The sequence below is a fragment of the Spodoptera frugiperda genome, chromosome 12, assembly GCF_023101765.2.
Source record: "Spodoptera frugiperda isolate SF20-4 chromosome 12, AGI-APGP_CSIRO_Sfru_2.0, whole genome shotgun sequence".
NCBI classification, from domain to species: domain Eukaryota; kingdom Metazoa; phylum Arthropoda; class Insecta; order Lepidoptera; family Noctuidae; genus Spodoptera; species Spodoptera frugiperda.
In genome coordinates, this window is record NC_064223.1 from 10333317 (window position 1) to 10357627 (window position 24311).

The 24311-nt window shown below is 35.1% G+C and overlaps 2 protein-coding genes across 2 annotated transcripts; one reads left to right on the plus strand and one right to left on the minus strand.

The window, feature by feature from the left end:
- The first annotated feature begins 6268 nt into the window (after nucleotides 1–6268).
- Nucleotides 6269–23344, plus strand: LOC118262220 (protein takeout). The gene is made up of 5 exons (XM_050697774.1): nucleotides 6269–6485; nucleotides 9025–9116; nucleotides 14781–14929; nucleotides 17626–17759; nucleotides 22154–23344. The coding sequence occupies exons 1-5, from the start codon at nucleotides 6431–6433 to the stop codon at nucleotides 22450–22452; spliced, it is 729 nt and encodes a 242-aa protein (XP_050553731.1). The 5' UTR covers nucleotides 6269–6430; the 3' UTR covers nucleotides 22453–23344.
- Nucleotides 9478–12222, minus strand: LOC118262221 (uncharacterized protein DDB_G0290685-like). The gene is made up of 3 exons (XM_050697755.1): nucleotides 12023–12222; nucleotides 10934–11611; nucleotides 9478–10849 (listed from the first exon to the last, which is right to left on the minus strand). Exons 1-3 carry the CDS (start codon nucleotides 12071–12073, stop codon nucleotides 9677–9679), a joined length of 1902 nt encoding a protein of 633 aa, XP_050553712.1. The 5' UTR covers nucleotides 12074–12222; the 3' UTR covers nucleotides 9478–9676.
- Nucleotides 23345–24311: the final 967 nt, after the last annotated feature.

Here is a 24311-nt window from a genome sequence, read left to right on the forward strand (position 1 = left end):
GTTGCTTCATAGTCGCGCGCACCTCTAAGCCCCCTGTGCCTTTCTCACATCTGTTTGTGATTGTATTAGCAAGCTTGTAGCTACAAAGGGCGTTATAATGTGCTAATAAATGTTATTTATTATTTTACTTATTTATGCCAGGAGTTTGAATACTTCTGCTGATGATAAAGATGGTGAACAGTATCGAACGAATTCTATTCAGCAGCCCGATACTATCAACTGTTTGACATCGGTTCTTCTAATAAACAACTCTTAAGCATGTATGAGTCAGGAAATCTAGTTAGCATCCTCAGAAAATATAACCAAAGTCCGTTCAGCTGTTTCGGTAGAGGACTAACACACAAACACAATCAGATGCAAAATTGCTTTTACACCTAGCGTGTTATGATGCAAAATGTAACTATTTTCTTAGAAGTTATTTTGAAATCAGTTGTTCATATTAATTGGATTTGATTTCATTTTAATTGTTGATTAAGATGCATCGGTATCTAGATAAAGATATGTAATTTACAATAATAATGCACTTCATTACACTGTAATGTGTCTGACTAAAGGTATTGAATTATTATTATTTTATAATAATGCAGAGTATGGCGATTTGTGTGATTACTGTGTGGTGATTAGGTACACATGCATAGATTTTTAATTGACCATTTTTTATACTTACTTTGTTTGTTTATTGTTTAAAGTAAATGCTTATAGCCTTTTTTATTAAATTATTTTTTTGTCTTATAGCACTTTTGGTGTGAATGAAACCGTGTTTGTCAAAATATTACACACTAGCTTCCGCCTGCGACTCCGTCCGCGCGGATGTCGGTCTTCGCGTGGATATTTCTCCATTTTGAGTAACTCTGACAATGACATCTTATAAATATCTATTGGACCCAAATATGGCGAGGCCCTTAATAATTAAGGAGATCCCTCTTTTGAGCTACTGCTGTTGAGCTCGCGTTCTGTAGAATAAAACTGAAAAATAAATTTTTATTTTCTTCGTATTTTTCCAGGATAAAAAGTATCCTATTTTATGCCCAGGATAATAAGGTATAATTATACCAAGTTTCATCGATATCGAACCGTTAGTTTTCACGTGATGCCTGAACATACAGACAGACAGACAAAAACATTTTTAAATCACATATTTGGGTTTGGTATCGATCCAGTAACACCCCCTGCTATTTATTCTTTCAATATGTTCAATATACAGAATTGACCCTTCTACAGATTTATTATAATATGAATGAATGAATGAATGAATCAATGAATGAATGAGAGTGTTATAAACGTAAGAGAAGACGAATATAATCAGAAAGCTCCGAACTGCTAAGCTATCGAGAGTTATACGTGTTATTGCGAGTCAACCATAAGAGATGGACATTTGCTGTCGTGGAATATTTTTTAAACAATTTTAAGGAGAACATTTCCGTCATACATTATTTCTGTGTAGCTTTAACCCCTAAGGCTGCACACGCGACCGAAATTCAAAATATGTAGTAAGTTCTCCTGTTTTCCCAACATTTCCCTTCACTGCTCTGCTCCTATTGATCGTAGCGTGATGAAAAGTATACTATAACCTGCCCAGGAGTATGAAGAACAATTGTACCAAGTTTCGTTGAAATCTGTCGAGTGGTTTTTGTTTCTATAAAGAACATACAGACAGACAGACAAAAAAAAATCTGATTGCATTTTTGGCGTCAGTATCGATCACTAATCACCCACTGATAGTTATTTTGGAAATATATTTCATGTACAGAATTGACCTCTCTATAGATATAAGTATAGATAGAAGATGTTGGTCAGGTTAGCAAAAAAACTGAATACTTTATTTATTAGTTATGTACAAAAATTTCCACAATATCTTAAAGAAGAAAACTAACTACTAACTTACAATTTTAAGTACCCATAACCGACGAGCATACATGAAAAGACTGATGACTATTTGATAGAAAATGGGTATGTAAGATTTGTAGCAATTGGCGTTCCGTAGTCTCTGCCTATGGGAGACAGGCGTGAAGTTGTGTGTATGTAAGTACATACTTACCATTTTGTATGTGCTTCAATAAGTTTTAAATTAAATGTCGTAGGTTTTAAAAAACACATTACTTCAAGTTTGTGCATAATTTATCAACTGTTACGATGTGTTTATCCTTTTTAAACCAACCATTAAGATGATAAAGGAGATTTACTTTCTTCCGGATAACCTTTTTGACTTCTTCCGATACTGACGACTTTGACGTGCGAGTAACGAGTGCGTACGCGGATATAGAGTGAAAGGTTAAGCGATGCTTTGTAATGCAAAGGTCGGTTAAAACATCACCCTTTATTTTCCAAAAGAATTAAGTAGAAGCATATGGTATGTACCCAAAAGTATTTTTTTGTCAGTTAAGTTTTATGTTTAGAGTTGTATCTAAGTTTCGGATTTCCTTTTAAATTAATAGAGTTTACTTGATGTTCGTTTTCTTTTTCTGCTCCTCTAATAATATCGTCTGAGTTATTTCGTTGTGGGATTCAAGAGAGTCACTCATGTCCCTGAGACGCGGCAGACTTCAATGTTCCGGTGTTTTCGCGGTTGTATCTACTTTTTTTTATTGGGACAAGCCCGCCACAACGTCCCATACCGCTGCAACTCCTGTAAGCCAGGATCTACAGTAGATACAAACATGAAAAACACCGGTACACTGAAGTTCGGCGCGTCCCAGGGAAATGAATGACTGTCTTGGATCCCGCAACGAAACAAATCAGAAGATGTTATTAGAGGAGAGGAAAAAGGTTGTATCTACTCTAGATAGTGACTTACATGAGTTGCAACGGTTTTGGAAGGTTGTGGCGGGCTTGTCCCATTAAAACAGTACAAGGCGTGTCACCCCCGAAAATATTTTTTTACTTGTTTCGAGTATATTGCAAATAATGTCAATCTAGCTTAGGTAGAGTTTCGTTAGCCAAGATTGTTGTTTTGTTAATAGAATGTGTTGGTATATTCAAGCGTCGGATATCGGCAGGACAGCTCAGGTCAAGGCCAACCATCTTTATACCTATTACAATATTTATACTGTGTTCTTTGAGATTGCATTAGTCTACACCAGGGGTTCCCAACTTTTTCTTGCTCAAGGACCACTTTTAACATTTTTGTTAGGTTAGGGATCACTATTACTATTACTTTTTTCATGTGGTTAAAATTGTCTTCACAGTCATGGCTATTAAAAAATTGTGATTTTTGGATTATTCAAATCAGTCGTTTACTTAAACATGAGTTTCATTCAAGCCTTGATGAGATTGTCTTTGTATTTTTTGTTTACGATGCCTAGATATTATGATAGTAATCTGAGAATTTGGTCTAAAGTAGTAGATACATCTGGTTGAACACCAACTTAGACCAGCTTTTTTTATGAAACACGCCGTTAAACGAGCCGACGTATCACCTGATGGTGAGCAATCGCCGGCGGACACTTGAACACGGCTTTGACACGCCTTTGGGGGTTAGGAATTTAAGGGTTGTTGTTCGGGAATCGCGGATTGGGGATTCGGAAGATTGGGAAGGGGGAATTGGGCCTTAGCTTAGCTTAGTGGATTTGAGGCTTCGAGGTCATCTCACCCCCATGGGGATCACGCTGATCCCAATTAGATCGTGTTGTGCCATCGTAGGTCGAACGTCGTTTGATTCGCGGACCATATTTTTCATATTGCGGATCACCGGTTGAGAACCACTGGTGTACAGAAATATTCGATTAAAGGCGCCAGTCTCAATTAGATTAGGCAATTGTGCAGGCAATAGTATAGTGCATAAGAATGCGAATTATTTCAGACGCATGATTTGATTTGAGTGGCAATGAAACTTGATTGTAAATGAAATTTAGGCAATAAGTACTAATAGCTTTACGTACGGGCTTAAAACATCATCGAGTTTCCAGTTGATATGATAGTAGATTTGTATATTAAGGGAATTTATCTAAATTCTTTCTTAGGGGACGCCTAAGTCTCAGCCCGATCGGTTTAAAATCGACAAACTTTAACTCTATTTTAGCCCTTTGAGGGTAAAATTCATAACATCTGCAGGCCAAACAGCTCGATCCGTCCAGTGGTTTGGGGTGTGCGTTGATAGATCACTATCTCAGTCAGTCACTTTTCTTAGAATTATATATATTTAGATACATAACGAAAATAACGAATTTTCACCATAATGTCACAAGTCCATGTAAGCCTCTTACTTGGCAGTAATATGCCCTCAGGCAAACTTGAAATTTTTGGTATTATACATTACAAGACAAGACCGACAAACTATTTCCCCACAGCATTTTCCATCGGTTATCAATGATGTTGCAATAATAAAATTATTTACAAAACGATGCACAAATTAACCTTTCAAAAGCAGTAATAGATGTGTAGTTAGATATGCGAATAATGTATTATTTTCTTTTATTATTATTTGAGTTGCAACACTCGTGTCCATTCATTCAATGTTTTCGTATACACGCTTTGTACTGTAATTTCAATTATTTGAACATTACCACGGCACTACAGCTATTTAGGGTTGCGACATAAATACATTGTTTGTTATTGTTTTTTTATTTATTTACACAACTCTCATTACAGTTTTCATATTACAGTTTAGTATAGCTTTATGAGATGATGCATTTTTATTTATTATGTTTTTGTTTTGTGTAGTCCTTTGGCTTAATATTGTCTTATAATTACGCAAAAGTTTGTGAAGTCAACCGTCGAGGGTACCGACTTGGTTTTAGGTTTAGAAAAAACTTTATTTTCTATAAAAACATTTGTATGTCTTTGTCACTTACTTGAGAACAACAATTTTGGTTTCGATTTGAATCAAGTAAAGAATTATTGCATCGATTGGGTCTGATATTGTGTCCAGTGCATAAGCTCACCCCAATTTTGGTACTGCTTACCCTTTCAGAAAATAAAATTACGCGTGTAGTGTTTAATATCTTCTACTTCCAGATTATCTATTGAACAAAATAAAGTCTAACAAAATATAAAACAGAACCATTTAATCCAATCGGAGGATATTATTTAGATCGAGTTCACAATCGCGGAAGGTCTGCTAATCGACACGTGTGCTAACGGAAAACGACGCACGCGCATCCAGGATAGCAGGTGCGCACGAGTTTCTCCCAAATGGTGCAATGACGGAATATACTTATCAGGCTGTTGTTATCCATTATAAAGCATTTTTTTAATTTATTAATTAGTCGCTAATTGCAGACTAAATCAGATAATTATTATTGGAAAATATTGATGATAAGTAAAATACTTACGAGATTAATTAGGAAAGTGAAATAAGCTTAGTGTTAGTGTTTTATTATTTCTGAAACGATTTATTATCAGCTAGACAGTCAATAATCAGGGAGTACCTACTGGTATTTTGTAGGCTGATTTGAGATTTTACAAAAGAGATAAAGAGAGAAGAAATATTCTATGCATGACATACATGAAATTAAAACTCATACTAACCATATATGTTGTTAGTGAAATGTACCCGGTATATGGCAATAGGCTCACCACCTATTACTTGGGACTTACAACATTAATTGTGAAATTTGGGTGTACATTGGCATTATGTGCCATGTGCACCTCTGCCTACCCCTTCAGGGATTAAAGGCGTGACGTTATAAAAAAAAACTAACCACTCTATTACAGGGATTACATTGGAAGGTTATACATATTATATTAGAGGGTTTATCATATTCACTTGGCGAGTTGGTTGGATATCGCAGAAGGTTCAGATTTTCCAGAGACTCGCTTCTACCCGGTTTTCGTTAGATGTATAGTTCATTAATCTATGGTATTCTATATCCGGGGAAAGAGCCATGGCTACGCAGTATGCACCCCTGTACTATGTTAGTATATAACCCTGGTAATATGTATATGTATGTATGTTATTAACTGACTTGCTAGTTTATTTATATTTTTTATTGATTTCCTTCATAAATTCGGCATTACATTGCACGGCACATGATTTTAACGAATATTTCAATGCGTTTATTGAAATTACGCACTTAATTTTAATGTATGTTTTATGATTTTATGAATTAATTTAGTTATTCGCCACAAATTATGTCAACAAGTTAAAAAAATGGTTTTATTACAAGCCACAGTTACAGGTTTTAAAATTAAAATTATCTCTCAACGATAAATCCCTCCCACATTCCCTGAAGGTCGAGCTTCAACCCTGACACAACAAGGAAGCTTAGCACGAGACATAATGATAATCTGTCCATAGGACAAGTATATAGTTCAGAATAGGGCTGATGCACGCTCACATGTCCTTAGTGTTCCGAGTGGTGGTGGAGTAGTGTTGGTGCGCCAGTGCCGGCCGATACCGCGACCAGGCTGGCCGTCCTCGCCTCTTCAATCAGTTTCCACAGCAGTGCGATTTGCGAAACATTTCTACGTACATTGTGCAAGCTCTATCGACATGTTGCCTACGACGGTGCTTCTGTTTGTGCTGCATTTTGTCGCCGCTGATATACGTAAGTTTAGTACAATTCTATTTTCAAATTTTCTGCGAGTTATGCTGGATGATAAGGATGGTGTATTTTTTTTAAAAAAAGCAAGACTTGTCTCTGAAAATTAATTAGATTGACATCCCTGTTACAAGAAATGCCTATTTTATTTTTCGAATGCGTAAAATCAAAATTATAAATAAATTTTATGAAGTGATAGCATTTATTAAAATTATTGGAACATAATTTAATTAAATACAAACGCACCATAATTCTACCTTACTCCTTGACAAACAAACCGATACGATTACCAAACTATACAAACATAGACACAGAAAGCATATTAAATTCTCATTTCTGCATCTTTTGTAATCGCAGCATAATATCGTCCTCAATTACGATAAGTATTTACGGAAAAACAAGCAATTTTAATGGTGAAGTAAAAAGTGCGTCGATTTCTCGCACTGCGTACAGATTGAGAGCGTTTCTGTTGGGACACTATTGCAGCACATTACTGCAATAAACGGCCATTATACCGCTGACATAGATGCTGTCTCGTATAAAAACGATATAGGTACTAGTTATTTAGCTCGGAATCGCTTATCTTCTGGTTATTTGTGATGTAAAGGTAATTAGCGGTATAGATATGTTGATTGCGGTAAAAGTTCAGATGATTACTTACTTATTTTCGTTCTTGGGAAGCATTCTTAAAAGTTGTGACAATGAAGTTGGGGCGTCAATATTTTAAGCCCCCGTAGAAAGACTAACAATTACTATTTATAAAGAGAAGAAAATACATAGTTTGGGTCGAAATCTGTCATACACACAAATTTTGGTTTCCGACACCGTTCAAATCATTATTATAATAGCCTTTCAGGATTGATTTGAGGTATACAGTATAGCTTCCTAATCCTTTGACGTTTTAATATCTATCCTCTAATATTTTACACACAAAAAACTGCGTTTATAAAACCGACTGCTGTGTAACGTGTTGTATGTTCGGTTTTTAAACAGAAAAATTACGGTCTGTGTGTGATGTGTAGATATATGAATTTGTAAGTTCGCAAACGCATCCACAGAAGAAAATCCTAGTGTAGGAACAACATTATTGTAAAGTTAAAAGATAAAAATCAAAGAAAAAAACAGAAAAATAATCGCGATTTGTTGTATTGTACATAACTTAGAAAAATTAACCAAGCAGGTATAAAATTGACGGACGTATACTAAAAGTACAGTTATGAGATGAGACATCGACTGTTTGCAAACAATAACATGTTTAAACAATACCATCTTGTTTTTAATTTCCATTGTACTTATTTTACCTAGTTAACATGCGTGTCAACAGAGGGTTCAGGTCATGTATTTGTTTAACCTATTTCTAGAATTAGAAAAAAACCGTATAGGTACGTTACGTTTAACGGTATAATATACAAAAACAGTAAGGTGCTTATCATACAATTCAAAATCAATGAATGTTACCAATCGAAGACGTGAACCTAAATAAAGAGTAAAAAATGTACGAAAACGTAGCTATGGTTGTTCTTAATTTAAAAAAAGGCAGGTACAACAAAGGCCTGTTTCACATTGTCTGGATAGCCGCTGTATTCCAGATTTTGAATTAAGAACGTTATTTGTATGACGTATCTGTCATTATAAGTTAATCGGGTATTAATATTTACTAACGTACTATGTTGTATTATATTTGAATGCAATTAAAGATATTTTTTGTCTTTGGTTTTAATAATACATAGGTAGATGCAGTTACAACTTTAAATTTCGTGGAAATAGATAAAACATGAACTAATACCAGTAAATACGCATTAAGAATTTAAATCTATACATTTATAAAATGTAATTAGTACTTATAATAAAAACAATGATTTAAAGATGAATTGCTGTTCATTAGTCTCACTAAAATTCTAAAAGTGCTGGACCGAGGTCTTGAATTATTTGTGGAAGTCCAGGGAAGGTTTAAAAGGTAAGATAATAGGATAAAAATACTACAGAACAACAATTTTTTGAAGCGGGCGAAATCGGCCGGATCAGCTAGTATACTTATAATAATATTGTGTTTAAAAACACAGTGCAGTACGATGGAATGCGCGGCTATTTCGGCGTGAGTAGCTGCGTTTACGATAGTCCGTACGATGTAATCATGTGACATAACCTGTACGCATACTCGTTCTCAATCAGCGAAAGCGGGATCTAGACTACAGGATACTTATAGCTTTACTTAATCATAAGTCTTTTATAAATCATTATACTAATATAGACTTAATAGACAAATATCAGTACCTACGAACCACTTAAAAAAAAAAACAGAAAAATGTCTATGAGAGGTTTACGAAGTCTATGGTTGTAAGTCATTTCTAGTTTTTTAATCTGTGACTCGAATTTCCGCGCGAAATTATTGCTAAGAAAATGCGATATTTTTAGTTTATAACAAACTGTGATGTGATAATTCTTTTCGTAAAACATAAAAAAATCTAAACAAAAATAAGAAAACTAGTTTCCTCAGTTTTCGCTGCATTATATGACGAAGCTATAACATATTGTTTTGTTCCAGCATCATACATAAAAGTATGCCAGCGGAACGACCCAGAAGTAGACAAATGCATCATGAACTCGGTGGACTTGCTAAGGCCTAAGATGATAGAGGTAAGTTCAATAATTATAGTTCTAACTTCAGACAATGGAAAAAAGGTAGCTTATATCACTTCTCAGTCCTCTAATATTCGAACCAGAACCGCGAAATCTGAACCTTCTGTGATATCCAACCAACCTGGCAAGATTAGGATAATCCCTTTAATGTTTAGGAGGCTCCTAGTCATACAATAGATATACTGTCACAGATTTTTTTTTGAGACAAGCCCGCCATAACCTCTCGAACCCGCTGCAACTCCTGTAAACTAGGATTTAAAATAGACAAAATAGACGTCACATGAAATTAAACCAACATACTTATTTACATTTCATATTATTAGTAGAAATGATTACTTTTCAGTTTGTCTGTGCACAAAGGCAACACAATCAACATAGTCATTTGTCGTTCGTTTTGGAACATAATAAAATTAGTAGAAAAATGAAAAAAATGTAATACAGTTTAATATTTACTTACTTGTTTTAGTAAAAGTAAGGCAATTCAATTAATTTTTATTTGATAAATTATAATTGTAATTAACACTACTTAAGTATTAGTCATTGCATTTTTTATCATATTAATTTCCCTCTGGTTGATCCCCATTATCTTTATTTTCATCTGGACCATTTTCATCATCATTATTTGGTTCTGGACCATCCTTCTTGCTCTCTAGGTTGTCTCCATCATCGGTCTTTCCTTCTTTCAGATCATTTCCACCATCATTATTTTCTTCAGGGTTACTTCCATTATCTTTCTTTCCTTCTGAATCGCCTTCACCGTCCTTCTTTGCTTCTGGATCATCTTCATTATTATTTTTTCCTTCTTGATCATCTCCATCATTGTTATTTTCTTCTAGATCATCTTTATCATTATTATTTTCTTCTGGCTTATCTCCATTATCATTCTTTGCTTCGGAATCGTCCTCATTGTTATCGTCAGATTTCTTGTCGTTTGAAGGGCTGTCATTGTCAGAGTTGCTGTTATTGTCATTTCCGGCAGGATCAGCTTCATTATCATTATTTTCATCATCGGGGTCCGGAGTGTCAGAGTCTTTATTATTCGATGGATCACTTTCTTCTCTGTCGTCTCCATTGTCAGTGTTTTTGTTGTCAGAATTACCATTATCTTCATTTTCTTTCGGTTTGTCATCTTTGCCCTTCGTATGCTTTGATTTGTCATGATTATGAGGTTTTTTCTCGTCATTATCATCATCATCATCTTCATTTTCTTTCGGTTTGTCATCTTTGCCTTTCTTATGCTTTGATTTGTCATGATTATGAGGTTTTTTCTCGTCATTATCATCATCATCTTCATTTTCTTTCGGTTTGTCATCTTTGCCTTTCTTATGCTTTGATTTGTCATGATTATGAGGTTTTTTCTCGTCATTATCATCATCATCTTCATTTTCTTTCGGTTTGTCATCTTTGCCTTTCTTATTCTTTGATTTGTCATGATTATGAGGTTTTTTCTCGTCATTATCATCATCATCTTCATTTTCTTTCGGTTTGTCATCTTTGCCTTTCTTATGCTTTGATTTGTCATGATTATGAGGTTTTTTCTCGTCATTATCATCATCATCTTCATTTTCTTTCGGTTTGTCATCTTTGCCTTTCCTATGCTTTGATTTGTCATGATTATGAGGTTTTTTCTCGTCATTATCATCATCATCTTCATTTTCTTTCGGTTTGTCATCTTTGCCTTTCCTATGCTTTGATTTGTCATGATTATGAGGTTTTTTCTCGTCATTATCATCATCATCTTTATTTTCTTTCGGTTTGTCATCTTTGCCTTTCTTATGCTTTGATTTGTCATGATTATGAGGTTTTTTCTCGTTATTATCATCTTTGTTTCCATCGTCTTTGTTTTTTTCTGGCTTGTCACTATTATCATCTTCTTTTGGTTTGTCATCTTTATCCCCATTGCCAGCATCTTTCTTATTTTTTGGTTTGTCTTCATTTTCACTGTCTTTCTTGCCTCTTGGTTTATCATCACCATCATCATCATTATTTTCGTCCCCTTTTTTATCTTCTGGTTTATTTCCATCATCACGTTTACCATCACCTCCCTTTTCTTTCGGTTCCTCAGCTTTCCTTTTACCATCATCATTGTTTTCTTGGCCATCGTCATTACCGCTTCTTACGTCAATTTTTGGATCCTCGTCATCTTCGGGTTCCTTTGTTTTGTTAGAAGGTTTATTCTTTCCCTTACGTGTATTGTCAATTTGTACTCTAACTTTAAAATCTCTAGTGTTGAGAATTATAGGTTTGTTTGGTTGTTTAACACTCGGTGTTGAATTGGTGTTATCAATTATAATAGTCCATACTGGATTAGTGGGCCCTCTAGGCGGTTGTTGCCTTCTTGGTGGGTTGTTATTGAAGTTCGTCGTATAATATGGGTATGGTATCGGGATAAATCTGTAATTCTGTGGAAGATTGTAGTAGGGTATCCTGTATTGTATTGTAGTTTGCCTGTTGTTGTTAGGTCTTGCATTTTGAGTTTGAAATGAATTGCACTGGAACAATGTATTAACGTTGTATGAACTTGTTACACAGCATGAAATAAAATATTTTAAGACACGTTTAAAAAGAGTTGGGATTTAATTATAAATTAAATATGTGCGGACTATTGTTAAGTTTGTCAATTGAAAAATTTGCGTTATTACTGTGCAATATGTACGTGATATTTCCACGAATTCTAAAAATTATCTTAAAATCCTTTTACAAAAAACAAAAAGTGTTAAGATAGGTTGTTACATATTTATAAAATTCACACTTCATTATTACACTAGTAGAGGAATAATATTTACCAATATCTTGCGATTTTTCGAATATTAATATTAGAACTCGACTTAAGTTCTAATATTAGTGTTAATGACCATGTCAGTATAAAAACTTTTTCGAATATTATTTAATATTAAACTTACTTGTAACAGTCCTATAAGGGCCACAAGCACAAAACTTCCACACCAGTCCATACTGAACTAATAAAAGAAATACAACGTTCCAACATCCTTTATACCCTCGTTCCTCAACTGATAAACAAAATTAACATATTTGTCACAAAATTTAGTCATTGTTGCTGTTAAATCGGAAGCTAAAGGCACGTAGGACTCATTTTTACCTACACAGATTACAAAGTCAGGTGTTCGAGTGTTCATAGACCCGTTATCAGCTGTATGCAGCATGAGTGACATTCTCGAATACATATTTCCGATAGCGATGTAAACACGACCTAATTGTTGTAGTATTAAGTTCTGTGAAATGAGGAAATTGTGTCAAATGAAACGTGTTATTTATTTGTTTATTTACTAGCTTAGCTTTGCCCGTATCAAAGGAAAAAGTAAAGTAACTTATTATCGCTCTCCTATCTGTCATTAAATTATTTTCAGATACGAAAATTATTTCATAAAAACCTTATAATTAAAATAAAAACGGTTCGAAGTTAAACTTTGTGATTCAACAAATTGTTTTTGGTTTTTTCTATTTAACCTATTGGTTATCAACGAATCTTTCAAAAATGTTAGTTAAGTATCTACCAACAAATAAAATCTGAATGCCAATATCGTAGTAACAATCGTATTTCGGCTACGGCTTCGTAATAGAGTTTCAAAGCATTGCCCATTGAAGTTTTAAACCGAAGATATTATTAGCAAAGGAAATACCTAATTAATAACTTCCGAAACCTTTAAATAAACTTAATGCTGGGTTTTATGAAAGTAAACATGTTGCAACCAGCGAAGGGACACCACCGCATCAAGTAGGTACGGTGGAGTTGTGCAAATCCAAGCAGGCACATATCCTTGGGCATTGAATTAGGGTGAACGGCCAGACCGGTCTCTTAGGAAACATCTAACACTAATAAATTGTTAATTTGATAGCTTACTCTACGTGGATTTGGTTACAGGACCTGATGTGCTCATGTTTCTTGATTAGGTTCGTGTGTGAGGTTCAAAATGTCTTTGTTGCAACATAAAGATGGAGAGTTTAAGTTCAATATTATTATTTACTGGTAATCTGTTCTTCTACCATGAGTTTGCAGCAATAGTATTTGACGATAGATTTTTGTTTGTACTTATGGCAAATTTTAGGTCTGCAGACGACCGGTAGAGGCGTTGTAAAATTTGACATACAAAAAATTTACGTTGTCCCTAGCGACTATCGATAAATACTATTGCTTCAAACTAATGGCAGAGGTACTGATGTAAATTTTAGCAATATTGCTTTCGGTTTTCTTTATTTATCTAACTATAGGGATTGATCCCAAACTCCCTCATAAGTAATTTTGAACTATAGGTAATGCTTCTAGATGATGGACCTATTATTGAAATACTTATTCTATCGACTTTCATTAATCTCCCTACTCTATACTCCAAATAACTTTCCTTAATCAAGGTTACAAAATTAAAAGTTAACAAGTATAAGCTATTATTAAAAACCATCATAAATCCTATAACAAAACTACAAAAGACCTTGATTAGTAGGTACCTATTACAATTAAAGAAGAAAAAAAAGATTTGCTTAATAGTCAATTTGAAAGTGTGTCATTGTCACATGTGTGTGTTGGCACAAACAAACAAACGACTATGTCAAGTGGCTGATGGGTGCAAAATTTTGTAGTAAGCAACTGGTTTATTAGATACATAATGTTTTTTTATGGTATAAGCTGGTAAACTAGCAGACGGATCACCTGATGGTAAGCTATCGCCGCCGCCCATGGAGACTTGAAACACTAGAGGCGTTACAAGAGCGTTGCCGACTTTTTGAGGGCTAGGAATTAACTGGTTGTTGGATTCGAGGATTGGGAAGGGGGTAATAGCGCCTCCAGTAACTTTACTGACACAACGCAAGCTGTTTCACGTCAGTTTTCTGTGAGGCCGTGGTATCCCTCTGGTCGACGCGGACCATCCGTACCGAAGCATGGCTCTCCCACACTTAACACACTTAAATGATGTCTGGATGTATTTGATGATGTCTATCTATGTTCCGACTCATGATATAAACCACTCGACAAACGAGGCAGTAATCTGTAGTAGAGAAATATAAACCTATTTCTAGATTTTCTAGTAACAAGCAGGAGTGTGAGTGTTAATTCAGATTTACCTATTCTATACAGATCTCAGGATATCTAGAAATAAACGTCTTGTCACAAAACTGTTCATTATGAATTCTCAGTACCTAGGTCTGTTTATGTGCATTGCATACATATAGCATTATCTACGGAGGTTTCAAGGCTCTATCGAATTTGTATTCTAAAACATTTTTTTACCTTAAACCTACATAGGTAAGAATTAATTATTATTGTCTTTACTTGCATCTAATTAATAAGTCAGTAAGTTGTGTGTTGCTCTCATGTGTGACATTGCGGGATGTTTCTTTTCCTACTGTTGTTTGTTTTACTAAAATACTTGATTACTGTCACGAAATAAATTGATATAATTATATATGACTTACCCAGTCCGTGATTAATCGAGAAAAGCTCTACTACTTTCAAGTCACTCTGGGGTCTCATATTCACGAGCAGCGTGCGTGGAGAGGCAGAGGGACGTTAACAATAACACCCTTACGGTTGAAAATTTCAATTCATACGTAGTATTTCATCACCATCATCATCATTATCGTCTACTGTTGAACAAAGGCCTCCCCCTTAGCAGTACTAATAAATATTTATGTTTGTAATTCCAGGGTATCCCAGAGTTAAACGTGCCAGGCATCGAACCTCTAAGCTTGGGTCAGATTGCGTTGGCTCGAGGCCCACAGGGCGCCAAGCTGACAGCAGTCGTCAACGATGTTAAAGTTCGCGGACCTAGCAACTTCATCATACAGGAACTTAAGTGAGTATTACTATCCATTCATTTTTACTCTAATTAGGTAACCTATAAACGGTGCATCAATTGATTAATAAATACCTAAAATAAATAAATCTCCCGATCGATTACGATCCTGATGGCCAGTCTGTCTATTTAGACTATCCCACTACGCAAGTACGCAGGAGATATTATAGTGAAAAAGTTTGTGCGCTAACACAGGTGCACTCTCTGTTCCTTCACTCTCTAAGCCCGTTGGGACGGCAGACCTACACGACCAGAGAGAGGTCAGGTGCAGGACCGCTTTATGTGCTTCCCGTGGTACGGGTGTGAAACACCCTCGATCTTATTCACTCCGGGCTAATAATGGTCTTTTTACAATTGTACTTTACATATAGTTCAAGACATTACGGTCTCATAAATAACATAACGTCAAGAACGGATAAAAGTCTAAAATAAATCAAAGCAAGACAGATTGTAATAGTCAATGAAACACTTGTAACGCCTATGGTATTACAGGTGCCCATGGGCAGTGGTGATTGCTTACCATCAGGTGATACATCTGCTCGTTTATCATAAAAAAAGCTTCTAAAGTTTTTCGTCAACTGTTATCTTAAAAAACAGTGAGACAACAAACATAGGCTTTTGTTTTAGTACCCTTGACACCTCACGAAACGTGCAGGAGATACTATCAACATATACACATAGTCATAATTATAGAATGCGTAATTTATACAGCACGTGTTCAGCATATAAATAGGCAGCTGATTCACTGGCACCAGTAAGTGATGACACTTTTTATGGTTGAAGGTCAACTAGAGTTGGCTTTTACATACAAACTTTCAATTAAAAGTATAAAGCCCGTTTTTTGTGGACATGGGGACATGTAAAATTTACTGTCATGCCATGCCATGTGGTGTAGTCACCTGTATTCCTCCCGAGCTTCATCCTCTGGACCGCGTTCAGCGGCGTGCGGTTCGGATTGTTGAGTGTCAGGAAATTTCAAACCGACTTGACACTTTGGCAATGCGTAGAGATGTAACTTCGTTTTGCATTTTCTGTGGGGAGTGCTCTGAGGAATTATTTGGTCTGATACCTGCCGCGTCTCTTCGCCATCGATCTACATGACAGCACTTACATCCCCATCATAAAGATTTTCTTCACTAATGACCATTTTCTGTATAACCTATGTGTCGGAAGAAGAAATGGCTTCTAGATGTATTTTGATCCTATTAGTATCGATTGGTTTCAATCCATAGTCTTTACAAACTAGCCTCTTAATGTAGCTAAATCTAGCTGTAAAAATCTTACATTAGCTTAGATTTAAAACAAATGTGTTAAGCAATGGAGTACACACAAACCAACCAATAACCAAATATTAATGAACAAGGAAAAATTACGCATCGTAAACCTTTTTGTTCCTATTATATTTTCCTGACGCCTACTACCCGGATTTGAGGTTAACCCAAACAAACTTCCCGTATGAAATGTGTGTTACACATAGCCGTATTACAGGAAATTACTGGATATTTCAGCACCTTATATAAACGTTTCCTGGCCCGAAGGATCTGTTAACATTTCCGATAGTAAATCAATTATTTGATTATTCGGTATTAGTCAAGGCTAAGTGGTGTAGAGAGAGTCTATTTCCAGGTCTGTTTGTGTTACAATAAGGTTTAAATTACTCTACTAGGTTTTAAAAGGTTTGGAATGCATTACTTAATGGAATCTATAACTTAGGCTTTAATAAATCATTTCAATCTGCGGAAAGAAACGAAGTGCCTCCTTAAGTCAGTTTTCTAAAAGCGTTATTCTTAAATATCAATTCTATTATGTTGTACCCAAAGTATATTACAGCTGTTAGTTTAAAAAATACATAGATACTTAATCACACATTTAGAACCAGACAATTTTTTTCGGGGAGAAAATCTTCCATTTCCTTTACCTGCCTCGGGTGAAGCGAGAGGGAGTGTCAAATTGTCACTGACTAAAAACTACCCCGTTTCTCCTCCTGCTTTGAGCTGGAGCCCCTTTAATCTGTTATGTTGTCTGCAGCTCCGGATTAAAAACAGACCCTGACAAATGACATTTTACATGTACAAATTATAAACAGCAGACATGCTGCAAATAATAGTGTCACACATTAAACATTAAATTTTAGGGGTTTAAGGTGAAATAGTAAACGTAAACCTTGGTTCAACGTAGACAGAATGGTTTAAGAACAATTATTTATTTTGTGGTTTCGTGAAAGCAAATATTTTAGAAGTTTTAGAAGGCCATTGGACGAGACACGACATTGGATATCGTTGCTTTGTTTATAGAGCTGTGTGTCTGTGTTTTTCTTTTGTCTTTATATAATAAACATTCTTGGAAAACTATTTGAGAGGTGAAGGTTGAAAACCTATGTATGTGAAAAATATTTCAAAAAGTTAATTGAAAATCGAACAGTGACAGAGGGCTACGATATTATAGAAAGCGCACATTTATGTAGAAAGGGTAAAATCAATTGGGTACACATACATTAGAAAGGGCAAAATTATTCATGTGTTTGGCTTACGAACGCAACTATTCGATGAGGTAGCTCGATTAGTTCCAAGTCATGTTCGGGACCCATAGTACTGAACAGCATGCGTGAATAGCTGTTTAAGATCATGACTAAAGTCGATTCGAAAATTCATTTTCTGTCATGTCATGTCTGATCATGTGTTTCTGTGACATTTCAGGTCAGACCTCGACAAGAACAGGTTCGACTTCAAGCTGCTGCTGCCGAAGCTGGACTTCGCCGGCAAGTACAAGATGGACATCCAGGTGCTGCTGCTGCGACTCCAGGGCCGAGGGAACATCACGGGAACCTTCCGTTAGTAGACCTTTTATCTATATAATTACGTATAAGTAAAATTGTATACATTTTCTAGAAAACGGCTGTAATGATTTCGATAAACTTTGCTATGGAGGGTTATTTTTATCTTAGTGCCTTAGTATTTTCGGTTATATTATGTAGAGAGATTGGATTAAGGTTGGATTGGATTAAGGAACCTTGATCCAATGCATCCAAGATGCTATCTTCTAAAATTAGCATTAGCTCTTTCAGTCATTCTATTAGGATGGTTTCCTAATAGAAATACTGTTTTGTGGCGGAAATATTCATGTGCGTTATGTTAGGTGGCCCAAATTAGCCGTACACTTTTTAATTCTAAAGACCAAACAAAAAGGAGTTTAGCCTTTTTACCAACAGTTTAGTGTAGTTTTTATTTGACACGGTTAATATACGTTAAAGCAAGCCATCTGTTATTCCGAGCATATTGCAGTTCCTGTAAAACAGGTACTTACTCGGTTGTTGGCTGTTATTTAACAACTTGGTCGAATCAACTGATCGCAATGCTTGTTATGCAATTTACGTTTCTATGTCAAGATCATAAGGTGTAGTTTTAACAACGTATGCACATAATAGCATGTGTTATATTCATTGTGTATTAAAATAATGTGTTGCACTAAGTCTAATCGAATATTACGTATTTATTGAGTTGTTACAATTTTATTAGTTAATTATTTGTATTTTGAGGACTTTATTTTGAAAATCATTCAATGACTTCTCCTGCTTTGGACGAGGCGAGAGGTAGTGTTACTTTTACTGACTAAAAACCACCCCGTTCCTACTTCTACGTTCCACGTTCTACGTCCTAATAACCTGCTAGGCAGGCCGCAGCTCATATTTTGAGAGCTTAAAGTGCTAATACTGAGTATTTTATTTACATTAATATTTTGCCAAATCGAAAATCAGGACCATAACGCATATACTATCAGTCAAACATAATGAATAAGAGCATTAATATTGCTAAACATACACAGCTTCTAAAGAAATGTAGGTATACTAAATAGTACTTAATTCTTTAGTATATTAATTTAATAAATAATAGACTCATCATACACGTGTAATACTGTGTACCCAGTCATCATACATACAGGAACTTAAGAGTAAATACCTATCGTTTAATGCTGTTCAAATATAGGCACTTGGAGTTAAATATGTATTTACAATATGTAAATATTACATTACATTAGATCTACAGGGATATTATTAACTAGTACTGAATGTATTCTTACCATAATTACTATTGCATATAGAAGTATAAATGGCAAGAAAGCAGATAATTTAGTTATAATATCCTGTTATAAAAATTCTAGTAATTTCCTATCATCATCATCATTAGTATCAGACTATAAGTGGCCACTGCTAATCAAAGGCCTCTTCTCGCATGTAGAAGGTTTGAGTATTAATCACCATACACGCTCAATGCGGGTTGGCGATTTTAAACTCATAATCAGAAATAACCCAGGATTTCTCACGATATTTTCCATCACCGTTTGTCAGTGGTGTTTAAATAATATGAGAAAGTACATATAACTCGGGAAAAGTCACATTGTTACTTTGTTACTTTAGCGTTGGTAGGTTTCTATCCCGCACCCTCATGCATGAGAAGCGTCTTATACTTCCGGACCACCACGACATTCATAACATAGAAGTATAATTAAAATAGGTAGTTTTTTTAAGGGCGGAAAATCATCCAATTACTTCTCTCGCCTTGGGCGAAGCGAGAGGGAATGTCAGACTCTTGCTTTTCGAGCCCAAGCTCCGATAATCCGCTAGGCAGTCTGCAGCTCCGGAAAATAGATAATTATTGGATAGACAGAAGTCTAAACAACCGTTATAAAAAAATTCTTTTTGTCTCTCTGTTCGAGTGTTCGTCTGTTCTCTTGCACACACATAATGCAACTACTGCTTAAAATTAGATGGGATTTATATTTAAAATACACGGTCTATTTTTTATAACTGATCGACAGACATTTTTAATATTATTATAATTGCTTTGACGTTCAAAAGTGCCTTCTTGGTCTATTTGAAATATTTTGACGTTGACTTTGACTTCGAGATCACACATAAAACTCAGTTACTTATGTCTAATCAAATAGTATTGAAAATAAACGTTCTTTCATCACAAAAATTCTTATATTCCAATACAAACTATTAGGATTTCGTAAGTGCATTAGTAAATGCAGTAACGGCAAGGTTTGTTGAACCGAGTTGCATAGGATGACGTAGCTAGTAGCGTGTGGCGTCATCAGCCTCGTGTATGCATTGCGGTCAGTCGGGGCCCAAGGGAAAGAATTATGCGGAATTGTGACTTTTTAATTACTTTTGGTAGCAATAATGCTTATAGTAATTTTACTTCATTGAAATACCCCGGTGAGCATTATCAACGTCGTATGGAGGCACCGAGTTTTCAAATACTTACGGCAGATGCAAAGGTCTAGTAAACTATCTAGTTAAATACACCATTAATTTGAAAATAATTGCTTATCAGTAAAGACTAACCTTGATGTAAGGTCATTTATCTGGTACCTAAACAATAAACATGGATATTTCATCCACATTTTCCTATATATTTGTACATAGCTCATATGTATTTGTTGTAAACCTGCGTACCTAGTGTTAGAGAAGTTGATTAAGTTTTCTGTCACCGAGGCTGTTAATACAAACTATAATCTAATCTAATCTATAATTAAAATGACATGGTGATTCCTAAAATCTAACTAACCTAACTGCGAATGCGTTCAATACTAGAACAACACTGATTTCTTTTCTCAAAATTATTTCATAAATAAGAAGGTTTTATTGAGTTTACATCTAGTGGGGTGACCTATGATGTAGCGATTCGCAACTGGGCATGAGGCGGCGACACAGCACTTTGGATGTTGAAATACTCTATACAACCTTCGTTGCATTAAAGTGGGTGTAATGTCCTGATTCAGCTGATTTGGGCCTCGTGATATGGCGGTAGTCACGTTGTAGGTCGTTGTACCCTTAGACCAGCAACTCTTCAAAGACTAAGGTTGAGTATAGGACACGCTATTCCGCCGTTTGTCGTCGTTTGGATTTTGTAGATAGGACGGAGAACATGTGTTCCTGCCAAGCTACATTTTATCATTTGAAATAGAACTTTCTGATACTGAGGATAATAACGCACTCAATAAATATGCCAACAACACACTTGTTACGCCTTTGGTGAGTCGGGTGTCTATGGGTGGCGGTTATTGCTTACTCAGGTGATCCGTCTGCTTGTTTACCGGCTTATACCATAAAAAAATCCATGCTATTGTAGAATAATTTTACATAGAGTATAATAGTTTTAAAGTAAATCCGTTTATAACTTGCACCTCGGAGCTGCTCCTTCACCGAACAGTTTACTAATGCGCCATGCAATGTTTAGCATAGGTGTTAGCGTTACAAGCCCGCACGTGCGTCCACTGTGTCACTGTGTCGCTTTATGTAACCATCCGATTTGATTTATTTGTGTCCAATAACATGAATTGTCCTATCAAGGTTACAGACTCGGTATTAACTGATCGCTATCCAATATCTTTGGATTTATGAAGATTTTTATAAAGACTTTCTGCCATAAATCTGGATCGATTCAGAGATTTTGTGTTAAGGTTGGTTAGATTCTAATTTTGGCTATTAGATCGTTTGAACTATACTGATACTACTCCTAATATGCGTACGTATAACATATATCTCGAATATAAATTTTGGAGATAAATAAATATAACAAATAAAAAACTTATTCACGTTTGTTACAACAGCAGAAGATTGTAAAACCATTTTAAGCCTTAACCTACCAACAAAAATCTGTTAAAGGTTGTGCTATTCCTTTACTAGTGTCGGTCAGCGTTGTTCAACATGGCCTCTTATGTGTTGATTCTACTTTTGGATACAAAGTTTCATCCAGTTATATCTGGTATAAATCTCAGCTTTCTGAGGAAGATATAATTTTATATAGGTAGTTACGTAGGTGAAACGTAATCTTACCTTTAACTACCACTTCCTACTATGCATGTAATAACAAAATACTCCTCAAATTACTTATAGATAACGTAATTATTACTTAGCTTGGAGATAGATATATTTTATAAGAAACTTTGGTTGTTAAGTATTATAACATTGATGAAGAATACCAACCTAATGTTTAGTTTGGTATCAGTTTTAGTCTTTGATGCCTCCTTAATTATTGGTAGCCTGGTATTAATTTATAGGCAATGTATTAGTTGGACTAATATACTAGGCAGGTCAAAAGCAAAAGAGGTGTTTTTACAGATTTTCACTGATGTTAGTAAAAGCTGATAGAATGACGACGACGTAACGCCTAGTTCAAATAATTTATTAATTAACTAATAAACGTTTTCACATTCCAGGAGACTACGCTTGCAACGTCACGATGAGAGGACACAAACAGAAGATCGGTGAAGACGAGCACCTACAGTTTGATCCCTTCAAAGTGAAGCTCCGTGTCGGTCAGTCTTCCATCTACCTGACCAACTTGTTCGACGGCGATCCAGTCCTGGGACCCGCCACCAACCGGGTCATCAACGAAAACTCACAAGTATTCCTACAAGAAATCAGTCCGGTCCTAGAGAAGAGCCTTGCGGACCTCTTCACAGAAATGGCAAATAAAATAACGTCGAAATTCACTTACAAAGAATTATTCCCGTGATCCGTGCTCATATTGGAGTGATACAGTAATTTTAGTTTATTTGTGATTTCGTATGTACGTCTGTTTATGTATTTGTTGGCGGTTAACGTGTCGAAAGCTTGACAAAAATCTGAAATATGTTAGGGTTGGCTTACACCACATTTCATCGACTATTGTAACTATCATTTTCATATTCATATTCCATTTTGAAGTCAACCCTATAAGGCTCAATTTGTACAGTGATGTGTCAGAGTTATTAGATGTTAGTTATAAGGTATTGGTTATATAAGTGGTAGAGTAAGTTTGTAAATAAATAGTCTAGTAAGTATAGTATTATTTAACTGAACCTGTACTGCTGACGCAACTTGAGATTGTATGAACAAATTCTGGAAACGGATAAATAGAATTTATTAATTCATGAACAAACTACATTATTATAAGTATATTACAGTTTAGTAGATATTTTGTTGTATTATATCTATTTAAATAAAGAAAAATCGCCAAATGTGTAACTCTCTTGTGTAGAGACAAAATCTTTGTACTGAATTTGATATTACTTTTATTTTATTATGTATGTATTTGTTATTTAATTGATATATTTTTGTAAACTTCTGCTTTTGCTTTACTGAAGCATCTGCTCTTCAGAAGGTATTAACTTATTTTATGTACTTACTTATATATTATATTTTATTTTACGTACTGAAATGCCCGGAAAATTATGATTTATAACAGGACATAAATCCATGACTCGTACATTGAACTACAACACTATATAGAAATATGTATATGTAGCAGAATGTATTTATCCGTTTCCTTCGAAATGAAGTTTCCATAAGACTTTATGTTGTAATTACCACATCATTGACATGTGATATCAGGAGATAATGTAAAAATAAATATGTTTGTCAGTGAATTCTGCCGTATCTTTTATTTTATATACCATTTTGTCACTTATCCACACCATTATAGCATGCTTACTGGTCAATCTTAAGGTGTTGTAGATAAAGTAGATATATAGCAGATGCAATAAAGAACCGCAGTGGGTTTAGCAGGTAAGAGTTCGGCACTACACCCTCGTCATCCCCACGATGAGGGAAGTCCATGAGGATTTCCACTGCGATAAAAAAGGTAAAATTAATATCGATTATTTCTAAAAATCATGTGTATTTCATCTGCATCAATGAATTAATTAAGAGAATTGCAAATCTCTATATATGAAAATCAATTGCTGTTCGTTAGTCTCACTAAGACTCGAGATGCGTTGTACCGATATGGTTAATTTTGGTATTGAATTATTTGTGGCAGTCCAGGGAAGGTTTACAAGGTAAGAATAATGTATGAAGTTTGCCGGGTCAGCTAGTAAACAAATAATTATGTACATATCTAAATAAATAGGTGGGTTTAATAGACACATTTAGTACAGGCGCTTGTAACGCCCCTAGTGGCAAAATACAAGAAACTAACTACGCCTACTAGTGCAACAGTCGATTCAGTTCACTATTAGTTTCACATTTCAAGGTAGCTTGTTATGCAGTAATAATATAATGTAGGTACCGTAGTTACTGTATAGTTACGTTTCTAACGATGAAAGTGAAGGTTGCCACCGATAGATGGCGGGATTATTTAATAATATTTTTGTAGTACAGCCAAATAATGAGTACCCATTAATCATTTCTTGTTTAGCGACTGCGTCATTTACAGTCCCTATTTTAATTGAGGAGTCCGCCTTTTTCCTCAAAATCATCTTAGCAATAACACATTTATGCTTTCGTTAAACCGTCTGGCAGATTTTATTTCCTAAAATTTTATTTAATAATAAATGCTATGGTTATCCAGTAAAGAAAGAGACCAAGGAAAGAGGCATCCTTAATTACCAGCCT

What these genes read in the sequence shown, in the direction of transcription:
- LOC118262221 (XM_050697755.1), bottom strand. Translation starts at nt 12,073, where the DNA reads ATGGACTGGTGTGGAAGTTTTGTGCTTGTGGCCCTTATAGGACTGTTA. An exon ending in CCCTTATAGGACTGTTACAA is followed by an intron (nt 11,612 to 12,022) that starts GTAAGTTTAATA and finishes ACATTGTTCCAG; the next exon opens with TGCAATTCATTTCAAACTCA. An exon ending in ATGGAAACAAAGATGATAAT is followed by an intron (nt 10,850 to 10,933) that starts AACGAGAAAAAA and finishes AAAGATGATGAT; the next exon opens with GATAATGACGAGAAAAAACC.
- LOC118262220 (XM_050697774.1), top strand. Translation starts at nt 6,431, where the DNA reads ATGTTGCCTACGACGGTGCTTCTGTTTGTGCTGCATTTTGTCGCCGCT. An exon ending in TAAGGCCTAAGATGATAGAG is followed by an intron (nt 9,117 to 14,780) that starts GTAAGTTCAATA and finishes TTGTAATTCCAG; the next exon opens with GGTATCCCAGAGTTAAACGT. An exon ending in GAACATCACGGGAACCTTCC is followed by an intron (nt 17,760 to 22,153) that starts GTTAGTAGACCT and finishes TTCACATTCCAG; the next exon opens with GAGACTACGCTTGCAACGTC.